The sequence below is a fragment of the Morchella importuna genome (genome assembly GCF_003444635.1).
Source record: "Morchella importuna strain M04M26 chromosome Unknown Morimp01GS025, whole genome shotgun sequence".
In the NCBI taxonomy this organism is placed as follows: Eukaryota; Fungi; Ascomycota; class Pezizomycetes; order Pezizales; family Morchellaceae; genus Morchella; species Morchella importuna.
In genome coordinates this window covers 376,054-388,534 of record NW_025763422.1, presented here as the reverse complement: position 1 = coordinate 388,534, position 12,481 = coordinate 376,054, and the positions used below count along the sequence as shown (strand labels likewise).

The following is a 12,481-nucleotide window of genomic DNA, read 5'->3' as shown; positions in this document are numbered from 1 at the left end:
CTGTAGAGATTTTCAAAGCTGGGCTCGACTCCCTGGGGCGTGCGATCGTTGGTACTATTTACGGCATCTGGTATTTCTTTTGTGCTGGTGTTCAACGGTGTCTTTGGTTCTCTTTTCTAATTTTCTTTCCCCTTAATTTTTCTTCCGTAATTCCCTCTTTTGTCTTGATCTTCAATCTTTCAAGATCAAAATAAAAAATTAGTATCTTGCTAGTCCAACAAGTCTTCAACTGTAATCGTGACAAAGTGACAAAACGCGTAATAAATCCAGCTTTTAGACCAGCAAGAGTAGCGGTCGTTTTCAGCAAAATGTGCGGCAAGTAACACCCAGAGCTCTAATAGCAACATCATCGTTGTCTTGAGGAGTATTGAGTTTAAGAAGTAAGGGACGGCAATCATCTAGGTGCTCTTCCCACTGGTTAATGTTTCCTCTTCGTGAGGAGGAGGGCCAACTGATAAGTATTTGTTTTTCTTCCTTTCTTCCTTTTTTCCTTCTTTTCTGGCCCTTCATGCTCAGACTCGTGGTATGATCCTTGGAATATTTCCCCACTCCTTAATGGCTACCATGCTTGCCTCTAGTACCCCTGGAAAACGTCAGAACGCCAACAACTATCAGCTTCAGGCTTCAACTTCGGTGTTGTACAGAGCCTTCCCCAGGCTCGGTTTGTCGAACGGCTGCTAAATAATCCATGGCCGCCGCTTGGAAAAGAATCTGGTACGGGTCTGATGATCGAGATGAAACCGCTCATCAAGCAAGCCACTCCGGTGGCTCACTAACATCGCCAAAAACTGTTCTCATCAGCAGCATTAGCTGTCCGGTTTTCTTCAATCATCATTATTAGTAAGTATAGCGGCTAAGACCGCGATATAGGGGACAGCATAACAGTATGATCTGAGCATCCGACCAGAGTTTGAGGTAGGTAGTGGGCGAGACCTGTGGCCCGTAAATTAACTTATTTATCTAGCATGCTATTCTAACAAACATTCTAGGACCCATCCCTCGGTACTTCTTATAGCTAAGAAAGGGGGCTTTCCGCATTATAGTGACGCCCATCCCCGATACTACCGCCGCGACACGTACGAAGGAGGGGCCCCCCGCACTAAAGCCCGCCACGTCAAGTCAATTTCTATTCGATCACTGTTCTAGTGCCAGAACTATCCGAATGTAGCAGTTCATGACTACATAGACGAATACACCCTCTTCACATCCTCCACTTCACAGAGCTAAAAGGATTGCTGCTTGGGAACCTTTTGAAAAGAGCGCCATTTTCGGGGGGATTACATTGGCGGGGTAGAGCCAGCGTACGTTCTCGGGAATTCTCAGCATTGTGTTTACTTTCTAACCTGACTGATATTAGGTTCAGCCCTTCCAGCTCGAATACAGGTATTTACACCGGCGTAATGGCAATTAATTGCGCAAATCTCGAAAGCCACATGCACCAGCTTCAACCCAGAAATATTATAAGTGGTTTGTGAGCGCCTTCCGCGAAGTTTCTGTGCAGCTTTGACACTGCAAGGGCCCTTGCTTTAAGCATCATGTACTGGTTAAGACTCTAATTCGCACGTTTTATAGTTGGAGATTAAAGGTATACCCCGGGACTGGTGCCGCCTTGCATATATATCGGATGATTAATCGCTCTGTATGTAATGCATATCACACCCCTTGATTGATTCTCTAAAAGCTACATGTACTTGCTCGTCCGAGAGGTTTATTTTATATCAACTTCTGAACGCTACCCTGGAATAAACTTCGCAGCATTTCCGGATTAGAGTGGGACCGCATACAAGAAAAAATTCTGAAAATGAAGAGCATTCATTACTTGGCCTACTTCGAATGCTGTCTTGGGGTAAGTAAGTAAATTCACACAAAATAAGGCCACATTTCCAGAGAAGAAAAAGACCGATACATAAACCACGTCCCAAAAAGCCAAAAGGTTTTACGCATAGTCAGGATTTTTCGACCCTTTTGATACCGCCGTATATACCTAGACTCAAACCTAGCTATAGTCTGCTTTTTACCGGGAAGATAATACGGATCTCAAAAAACCCATGGCCAAAGTTCCGCTATTGGCCTCAATCAAATGCGCGCCGTGGCCGGCTGGAGGTAAAACAATTTCCAATCTTCTAAGTCACTACATAGTAGTCTCTTCCCCCAAAAAGCAGAAGCTGTAACAAAGTCTAAAACCAGATCGATTATGGACCAGCATACGCTCGGCTAACTACCCTTCCTTGCAATACGAAATCATTGATTATCACTCGGCCAAAGGGGCTTGTGCTTTGGTTAAAGTGAGCTATAAAACGAAGCTTAGATCGAGGGTTTCACGTATATGTATTAAACTTATTTATACGACTTCAGGTTTTGGAAAAAGGAAAGCCTAGAAGGCTTCCTTGCGAAGTTCACTCCGGTGACTTGATCATGATCAGCGCAGGGAATTATTAGAAATCATTTAACGTCAGTATAGACACTGTAAAGCTGATAAATTTAGATATTATACTTTTCATCAATACCTAATTAAAAAAGGTAAATATCTCACATATATAATCAGGCTTAAATTAAAAAGATTAAATTGAATAGCAGCACCCCCGTTAATTTCGATCGGGGGGACCTCCGAATTATAAGCCCAGCACGCTTCCACTGCGCCATGATGCTATAAAAGCCTATACATTTTTTTCTTTTTTCTTTTTTTCCAGTTGAATAACATGCAGCAAGTTAGAGTACGGGTACCAACGTTGAATGTAGCAAAACTGCATTAGTATTGACCATATGGCCTTTCATAATATACGCACATATAAGTACATATAGTTCTGAACCCCGAATGAAAGAAATTGAGGTAGTTTGGCACGAGTCTAGTGAGAAATATATATGCGAGGAGGTAGTTTTTAGCATTGAACTATTTGGTGCGTCTTTTCCAAAGATAAAAACCGGCGCCAAGCCGCCCTCAGTTTTCTCTGAAAGGTCAGATTAAGATTTCCGGTATGAGTGGCAGGTAGATCATATCATCTCAACCCTGCCCTTTATCAATCCTGCCGTCCACAGGGAAGACGGCCTGGCCCTTGCAGGCCTTATCATGATAAGAGTCACGTGTGTAGTCTCAAAAGATACATACGTCATTTTCAAAGTCTTCACCCTACCACACATCAACTTCACTCCCTACCTTCCCTACATATGTAAGTGCATTTCTGCTCTTATCTTCAGAATTCAGCCAAAGTTTCCCTATGGTCATTGGACCATCAACCCAAGTACTCGAACCCTCCTCTCTCGTCGTTATGCTGCTCTTAGACATAACCCCGCTCTATCGCTGCTGTAAAACCACCCAACAACTATTATTCCTTCATTATACTCTTCTTCTACATGCCTTTTCCTGGTCAAATTCGCTAATGAGCTGTCCTTACCAGTGCCATTTTGAGCCTCCAGCAGTTTATTGGTTGCTCTGTATTTGCAACTGAAACAGCTGCTGCTTTGTTTCATTCATTTGATTGGATCTACAGCAGATGTGTGGCCGTGCAAAAAGACTACGTCTTCATTAATTTTGAGGCTCTATCTTACGACAGCACTATTCGGCTAAGCTCGGCTGGTGGCATGTCAGTCTTAAAAACGCGGGACAGTGTGGACTACAAGCATCAGCTTTTAGAGCATTCCTAGTAGGTTCTCTCTACCCACCCAGTGATATCAAATCATGAGACTGACTTTGAAAATCAAGGGCCAGTAAGTTCTTGCCCGCACTCGTAAAGGATGGACATACAAATCATCAAATATCACTCGGCGTTTAATAAAGATAAGTTGTACAATAGTTATACACTGGACTACCCGTAATCGACAGGCCAATGGCCTATCTACAGGTATCTATACTCTCAAGGAGCTTCTCCATACTGGAGTATTGATTGTATGGGCCTGCTATGTTGGGCCAAGGTTGTCCCTTGCATACGCTCGAGCTCAGTCATTTGGATTGGTACATGGTCCCACCTCCCCAAATCAAATAAAACCGGACGATTGCTGGCGTGGTGCCAAACAAAGAACACCGGACCAAAGCCATTTCTGGAAGGGAAATCTTAGTCCTACCGACATTCGCAGCTGTGGAAGAAAATAGACTGGTATCTTGTACACCTCTCCTCGCCGTGTATCGCATTCAGTCGAAATTAAGCGGAGCCTGTAGTGAATGGTCATCAACTTTCTTGAGGGCCCATTACGACTGGAGAGTATCATGAAGTGTCTGTTCCATTTGAGAGACTTTCAGAATCTGAAAAACTTGAATTAGGTATACACTCCTGCGATAGGAAAGCAATCGACTGATATCAAGCTTCTGCTTCCTCATTTAGCTTTTATATGTATAACGCGCCATTTTATAGCTGGTCCGATGCCTAATCCGGAAGTACCACATCGGCTAGCAACATGCTCTGCTCTTCACATGATATGAAATACACACACTACTCTACCTACCTGAGGTTCATCAGTCCATAGACAAAAAATACGGATTTAATATTCCGTGTATATATGAAAATCCAAAAATGACGTTGCCTCAAATCAAGGTTCCACAGTCGATAGAGAACTTCTAACGGGAAAAAAACGGTATGCAACGCTCGATCGTACACGCCGGATTCGGAACAAATCTGGAATCCTGTATCCCAACGGCACCTCTGCCATATGGTGGGAAATCATGTCCACAAATGATTGCACCCCACAGGTTTACGCATGTGTGTAGCCTAACGGCTGGGCATCGTCTGATCAGCACGAATGATGTGGCGCCGGGTGGCTGAGAGCCTGAGACCTATCAGCAATGGAAAAAAATATGTTCACTAAAGTGGATGCATATCAGCGACGATATATATGTATGGCATGTATAGTTCCCAGGCCTCCAAGGCTCGTCACCTAACCAGCAGAGTAATTTTTTCACGTCTCCCAGGCAACATCAGCCAGGTTTGATAGGGCGAAATCAGATAAAAAGATAACATGTACTTCCAATCTCATCACGGACTCTCACTCGAGAAGCCCAGACGCGGCCCGGCAGGGGAATTTAAGGATTGGTAAGGGCCGCCACCGTGACCTGTGCGGCTGATTATCCTACCTGACTCCCAGATATCTGTACCGGCTGAGACTCACCACATGCCGGCACGAGTACATAAGCGGGAACAATGGAGTTGCACGAGCAAAAACGAGGGAGGTGTGCATTCCTACATGTGCTGGAGGAGCACAACAGGCTGTTAAACGGTAATCGACTATCTGATGAGATTACACTCTAGGCTTTCTGAATAATGATTTGGTGGAGCAATGAGCGAGGCATTTTGATTTTGAAAAGTAAGTCAGATTACATGGCAAGCGATATTTAGTCTTCTTTGCAATGGCCTAGAACGCTGAATTGAAGGATCGCGCTTTTGCTGAGCAAGGTTCCGCGGACTTGAATTATGTATAAACCTGCTCAATTTTACAGGACAAGACAACTTACCGTTCGTCAAGTCTACAGATTACTTTCGGGTACCAAGGATAGAGGAGTACGTATTACTTACTCGATCATATTTGCAATACATTACTTGCATGATGCATGCACCCTGCAGAATACAAGTCCATTAGGAGAGTTTTCGTTTCCTTGTCCCTGTTGGAATGCTTACAGCAAGAACCGGTAAGCCCAGTATGGTCAGTATCCTCCCGCCATAGGCCAGGCTGCACGATTCGTCGGTATGCGTGTACCCAGAGTATTAAGACTTTGAAGATACCAGGTGGGGAATTACATTCATTATGTAGTAGGTATTGTAGGGTACATAGATCCGCAGTAACTAACCTCTTCGCGTAGATTCGCTTAGACGAGGACCTTATTTCAATATTCGTCGAAAAACCAATGCCCAAACAAGACCCACCAGTGTTAGTCAAAGTGTTCGGGTCCGTGTCTTCATAAAGTCTCACTCGCCGCAGGTACGCGCTCACGATATCATTTTAATCCGTAAAGGCTAATTTCGGCTAGAGGTAGAAGTCTTACAGACATTAACTTCGTAGCCTAGCCTAGATATGTAGTTTTCCTGTCATGACTCAAAGCAGATTGATTCTTCCTTTTATGGTGTGAGTCGGCATGCCCAACTACGAAAGATTCCGTAAACATGGCGTCTCGTGTTATCAGTGACAGGTCCACGGTGACAGTTGTCAACATAAACCAGGGAGTGACGGCTGTTCCTGGCCTGTTCCTGTTCGTTCGTTGCCCATGTTTCTTTTTCACCCTGGCCTGGCGCGCGAGAAAAGAAAAAAGGGGCGATCTCAATCTAAATCGAGGTGCTAGCCTAACCTAACCTGGACGGAGACAGTTTATGTTTGTCACTCAAGACATGTAAAGTTGTTATCGTTGGTGAGTGATGGATGAATATTGTTTCTTGGGCACATAACTCTAGGGGTACATAAAGATACGTCCGACACCGGGGCATAATGGACTAGAGTAGATGCACTGTCATGCATGTCACGCCTCGAAATCACATCTCACTCAACAAAGATGCCCATGGATCTGTTGGTTCGATTCGCGGTATGCTCCATGCATCGAGTTGGGAGACGAGCCTTGAGAAGAAGAAGGAAGAGGAAGGAGGAAGCAAGAGGAGGAGAAGAAGAAGAAGAAGGGGATGGGTGGATGATGAGAGGGGGGTACTTCCGTTGTGTTGTCAATGATTCAGTTGGCCCGTGTGTGATTGATGTGGGTGGGGGCTTTTGTTCTCCCTTTAACATTTGGGTGGATCGCCAAGAAGAGGGAGAATCTGGCCAGGGTCTGTTTTGGGGAAAGGGGCTGTGATGTCACGATAACTGGGGTAGGCAGGGTACCTCTAGTTTGTAGAGAGCATGGTTTAGAGTACTAGTACCTGAGTTACGGAATCACGGCGCGACGAGTAACAAAAGTTTTGTGGTTTTGGTGGTCTCCTGGAAGAGAGAAACAAAGTTCATGCAGGACGATGGTGTACCTAAACCTAGCACACAAAAGAGGTCTCAGTAGCATACAGATAGGCATTGAGCTCTGTTTATCTACTCTGGATGTGGAGAAGTTATGAAGGACCCTGATACGCGACTTCAAGCGAGTTCTGTTTTGATTCTGTCGGATCTATTTATCTATCTCATCATACTTCCTCCTTTCGGCTCCCTCGTGGTACTGTAGTGGTCGGTTGTATCTTCCACCCGAATACCGACCATAGAGAAGAGAGGAAAAAACCCTGGTCGGCGGGTATCTTATCACATCCCTAATTTAGATGGACTGCAGAGGTTCAGCCGTGTTTGAAGATCCTAATCTGGGGGTTAATCAATTCGCCTCTTCGGCAGCGAACGAATGTGGCCTCGGCACTCCACGTCACGATGGGGCTGTCTTGGATTTCAGCCTCTTTTTTTGTTTTTGGTAGAGAGAGAACGACTGATCTGGACGAGAGAACAGAGGGTTTGTCTCTCGTATGCAGAAAGGGTAGCTTACCTAGCAGGAATGGAAGGAAAGAACCGTGGAAAGCTCAAAGCCCGAGCTCTACCAGTACCAGCCAGCCAGTGCCGTATTCGGCCCATTTCCATTTGGAAGTGGTAAGTTAGTTTTTTTTGTGCACTTTTTTGTATTGCGCGTTCAATAGACACGACCCCAGACCCGATCGTTTTGTATCGCTACTACTGGCTTGCTGTCTGTAACTGCCCACTTTCTCTCTGCCTTCATACTGCTACATACTGCCCACACACCTCCCTACTGTCGTTCTCACACTCTTTTCAAAAGTTACAGCATTGAAGCCCGTTCATAAACCTCGAGCGTTTTGTTTTGTTTCCTGCTACCGCATCTAGGATATCTCACCCGGCCAGCCTCTCGCTTTAATTTTAGCTACAGACAAGCTCCCTAGCAATCTGCACCGCCGCCTTTCGTTCCACCGCCCCCCTCCTCATCGCTCCTTCAATCTTCCTCCAATATTTGTTTTATTGTCTTTCTATACCGAATACAGAAAAACCCAAGAATCGGACTTTAATTTGATCGGAAAACGTGGGAAAATTAAAGGTCTTCCGGCTGTTTGCGTACCGTACTGGCATACCTTACCAACCCAACTACATACATACAAATCTACCTGCCTAATCTACCGGCGCCCTACTACTTACTATTTTCTATACCTACGTGAAGAACAAGAGGAGGAAGAGTTCGAAGAATTGATACCCAAGAGAGACGAAAGACAAAAAGTAACAAAAAAAAAAAAAGATACAATTCACGATACCCATTTGTTTTTTGTTTTCATTTCTCGTTGTAGAGTGAATGAGGTTTTGTGTTGCAATTGATGCCGTCATTCTTCTCCTCGCCCGCGAGGGCAGCACCACCGGTTCTAGTCGACTTCGGAAAACTACAAACACCATCACCAGTGCTCGTGCCAGTACTAATGATGGGCTCGCCACTACCCCCGCAACACCGACAGCAGCAGCTCCAGCAATGCAGAAGCATCGGTCTATCTTGAAGAAGTCCAAAACAGTGGCTGCAGCAGAAGGATCGTCACAGCCGGCAGAACCCCGGAGGAGTTTCGTCTCTTTTACTAGGTCCTCAAGAGCCTCAACCATCAGTGTAGCTAGTACAGCTACCATCACTGCTAAAGATAAGAATAAGAATAGTGCAGACTCAAACACGAAACTCCAGCGATCAGAGTCATGGAAGCGCCGCTTCGGGCTCAACAACATCCTGACGCGCGGGGGTTCATCGACTGGCGGTGGAAAAAATAGAACTAGCACAACCACCAGCACCACGGCCACCACCACAGGCACCACTTTGTCCTCCGCCTCCGGTAGCACTACTGGAACAACTTCCACTACTACCACGCAGGGGAACGTTTCGATTGGCGATGAGAGCCGGCACCAATCGGCTGGGGTTGGCGGGTCTGTTGGCGTTCCAGTGGCCCAGGGACAGATCCACCACCTGCACCCCTCGAGTAATCGCTCGTCTTCTTCTTCAGCCCGCGCTGCCGTCACACAAACCTCTTCTTCTTTATCTGTTGTGGAGAGATTGTCGAAACCACGTCAGAGTCAGACGACTACTAGTATATTGAAGAGGACCCCTTCCCCTTCTTCTCTTGCTGTTGCCTCTCCTACTGCCTCCTCCCGTACTACCGCCGCTTCTTCATCCTCGTCGAGACTGCCGTTCGGAAGTGCAAGAAGGTCCACCACGACTGCGACAAATAATAATAATAGTAATAAAAAAAGCCCGTCAAGACTTGTCGTGCACGGTAAAGGCGCACTACTACCGCCTGTTGTTGCTGCACCGCCATTGGAATTCTCGTTGCCTTTGTTGGATACGGGGGTTATAGATCTTGCTCCTACTCCGACTACCACAGTTCAGGATATCACAGTTCAGGATAATCTAATTCGTCGGGATACTGCAATTCGTCGGGATACTGCAATTCGTCGGGATACTGCAATTCGTCGTGATACTACCACCGTTCAAGATACTACACTTCAAGATACTCTAACTCGTCGGGATACTGCAATTCGTCGGGATACCACAGTTCTGAATACTGCTCAGAAAGAAATAGTTCAGAACACAACGGTCCAGAATCCTACAGTCCAGACGCAGCAGAAAGTAGAAGAAGAAGAAGAGGAGAAAAAGAAGAAAAATAGCACGTCATCGGAACCACTGCCCGCTGCAACATATCCAAGTGAAGAAGAAGAAATGCCAACAGCCACCACTACTGTTACCCGCCACCACGACCATGATGACAAGAACAATGCCGCCCATTATCCCCGACACGCTCACCGTTGACACGCAGCACCCCGCCATGGCAACCGCAAGTGCAAAATTCACTTCCAGGACTTCGTCACTCCCGCAGTCTGCACCAACCACCAGACCCTCCCACATTGACCTCAACAAACCCGCCACGGAACTTAGCACCCAGCTATCATACTACATCACGCCCACCAGCACCCCCACCCCGGAAACAACCATAGCGGTAGCATCAGTCCCGCCCTCCGTGATGCGTCCGGGCCCCTCAACGCCCCCTCTCACCGAAGACTCCACCTCCTCCAAGTCTTCGACAAAGCTCTCCATCCGCACCAATACCGAGCCTTACAGCCGCGGCCCCCCAACCCCCGCATCATCATCCGCCTCATCTACCAATGTCCTCCCCGCCGGTAAACGTGTCAACTTTGTCGACCCCGCCTCCAGCACACTTGCACCACCCCGCCAACGCCCCACCAGCTTCCAGCGCCCACCACAACGCCCGCCAAGCCCAATTCACATGCCACCTCCGGATCTGTCGAAACACACATGGGCACCACTACATACGACACAGCTCGACTGCGCGGTGGACCACACGTGGGCCCCATTTAGGAACAAGCAGCATAGTATCCTATGTGCCGTGTGCCGTGCCATGGAGTTCGAAGGCCGTGGGGTCCCCGTGAAGAGGAGCTATTACTGCACATGGTGTGCAGTAAGGCTATGTGGTGGGTGCAAGGACGGGCTGGAAAACTGTGAGGGTGGATTAAGGGATCTATGGGAGAAGATGGATGAGACCCGAGTAGAGAATATGATCGCCGTGAAGGAGGGACGGGGTATGGAGAGTAGGGCGGTAGTCAAGGTAGAGAAGGAAAAGGAGACGGCGGCAGAGGTACCACCAGAGCCAAAAAGGCTCACAGCTGGTGACCGAAGGAGTACCGCTCCCCCGCAGGTGCAGGGGCAACGAAGACTAGCCATTGAGGCCGCACCGCCACCACCACCGCCACCACCAACTGTACAGCGAACATCCTCGATGCCGCCCCCGCAGCGGGTAAATACGAAATCCCCGCGCCCAACACAATCCCCGCAACCGCAGGCTCGCCCGCAGCAAGCCAGACCGCGACAAGCAAGTAGCAATGTCGTCCCCCCACCACGTCAACAATCGCGGACACCACAGCCGCGACCACAGTCACGGACGCCACCACCGCGTCAACAGTCAAGAACACCACCATCACAATCACGGACACCGCAGTCCCGGTCATCACCGCAATTGGTGTCTACAAATACCACAAAACCACAACTCTCAGAGACAAGAGAGCGTTACCGAATCACCCCTGTCGAAAGCGAGAGCAAGCCCGCAACGGTTGTGCTCGTGGAAAAGCAAAAGGCACCGAGTATAGCGGCGGCCAGCTTAAAGGAAAAGAAGAAGGGCTGGTTCAGGGGCTTTGGTAAAAAGTAGGAGGAAACCTAAATGGCGGACCTTTCCATTCATTTTCTTTCAATTATTTCTCATTATCATTGGGCGGGGATTTTTCTGAAAAAGAAGATCTGATGCCGGGGCTGGCCGTTTTAATCTTTTCTTTTCTGTTTCCATTGTTTTTTCAAATTTTCGGCCGGTTGTGGGTATTCTTTTTCACGGCCCTGGGGATATCGAATTGTTTGGGAGGTTCATTATAGGGGGGTGGACTTTTTTTTTTGTTTCCCTTTCCTTTGTTTACGGCGATATTTTCCCCATTGTGGGTTTCTCTTAACGCGTCTATGTGGAAAACTTGGCGACACGGCACAACTGAGGGTTGGGGATGACAACAACAAAACTGTTTCATCGTCAACTCACTCAGTACTCACTCTCATTCATTCGATCACAAAAACGATCCTTTTAATACTTTTTTCCTTTGTCATCAACGCCAACATCATCGTCATAGCGGCCTATCGCCGACGGCATGTTTCACTATCTAACACTTTCAGTCCCAGGTTCCGCCAGTTCAGCTCAGCTAGGCGCTTTTTTTTATTTATCCCTTTTGGATCTGGCGTATACATATATATATGCATACATATACTCTCCCTTTACGAGTACATAATGTGTGATGAATTTTTTCTTTCACAAAACCCGGCTTTTTAACTATTTTTTCCCTTTGTATCAATTACATTACATATATAAGCTAGATATTTTTCCATTTTTCTCTATTTATCTCTTTCTCTCCGTGTCTTTTCTACTTCACCGGCTGCATGGCTGTGGGTGTTATATTTAGAAATTTTTTATTTCAATGGGGACCGGTGGTACATATGCACGTGTAAGGTAGCAAATCGAATAAAGTGTAATGCCATGCATGAAACCTCGCGAATAAGAAGATGCAATGCGTGCTGCCGGTTCTCGCCCCAATGAGAAATTTTGTCGAGTGATGGCCCACATCCTGCACGAGCGCAAACACCGGTCGGGCGGAGAGCGTGGGGGGGGGGGGGTGTAAGAGTGAGAATGTATGATCCATCATGAGCCCTCACTCGCGGCTGTGCTGTGGGGGGCGCGGTTATCACTGGCTGGCTGGGTGGAAAACAAGTGTAGGAAAGAGAAAAAAAAAATTTGTTGGGATGTTATCTGCGATAGCGATACAGCTGAAGGTGAATATTGTACACTTGATGATCAATAGGACGTTCGATCGAAGGATTTTCTTTCTTCCGATTGTGAGTCGAGTCGGTAAGAGCGGTGGTTGTCGTGGTTGGTTGGGAGTAAAACACTGGTTGACGGCTGAAAGATTTTTGTACGGATGGGTATAAGCTTCGGACTTTTTCACCGCTCGCCCATAGTTGCCTTGA

At 47.0% G+C, this 12,481-nt stretch overlaps 3 protein-coding genes across 3 annotated transcripts; all 3 read left to right on the top strand.

Annotated features, from left to right (window-relative positions):
• Positions 1-5,249: 5,249 nt before the first annotated feature.
• LAJ45_07720 (uncharacterized protein) lies at positions 5,250-5,959 on the top strand (the record flags this gene model as incomplete). Its single annotated transcript, XM_046117276.1, has 6 exons — positions 5,250-5,292; positions 5,382-5,401; positions 5,452-5,486; positions 5,620-5,711; positions 5,786-5,904; positions 5,954-5,959. 6 exons carry the CDS (start codon positions 5,250-5,252, stop codon positions 5,957-5,959), a joined length of 315 nt encoding a protein of 104 aa, XP_045969572.1.
• Positions 5,960-8,230: 2,271 nt separating this feature from the next.
• LAJ45_07719 (uncharacterized protein) lies at positions 8,231-9,718 on the top strand (the record flags this gene model as incomplete). The annotated part of the gene is made up of 1 exon (XM_046117275.1): positions 8,231-9,718. One exon carries the CDS (start codon positions 8,231-8,233, stop codon positions 9,716-9,718), a length of 1,488 nt encoding a protein of 495 aa, XP_045969571.1.
• Positions 9,719-9,734: 16 nt separating this feature from the next.
• Positions 9,735-11,129, top strand: LAJ45_07718 (uncharacterized protein; the record flags this gene model as incomplete). Its single annotated transcript, XM_046117274.1, has 1 exon — positions 9,735-11,129. The coding sequence occupies one exon, from the start codon at positions 9,735-9,737 to the stop codon at positions 11,127-11,129; it is 1,395 nt and encodes a 464-aa protein (XP_045969570.1).
• Positions 11,130-12,481: the final 1,352 nt, after the last annotated feature.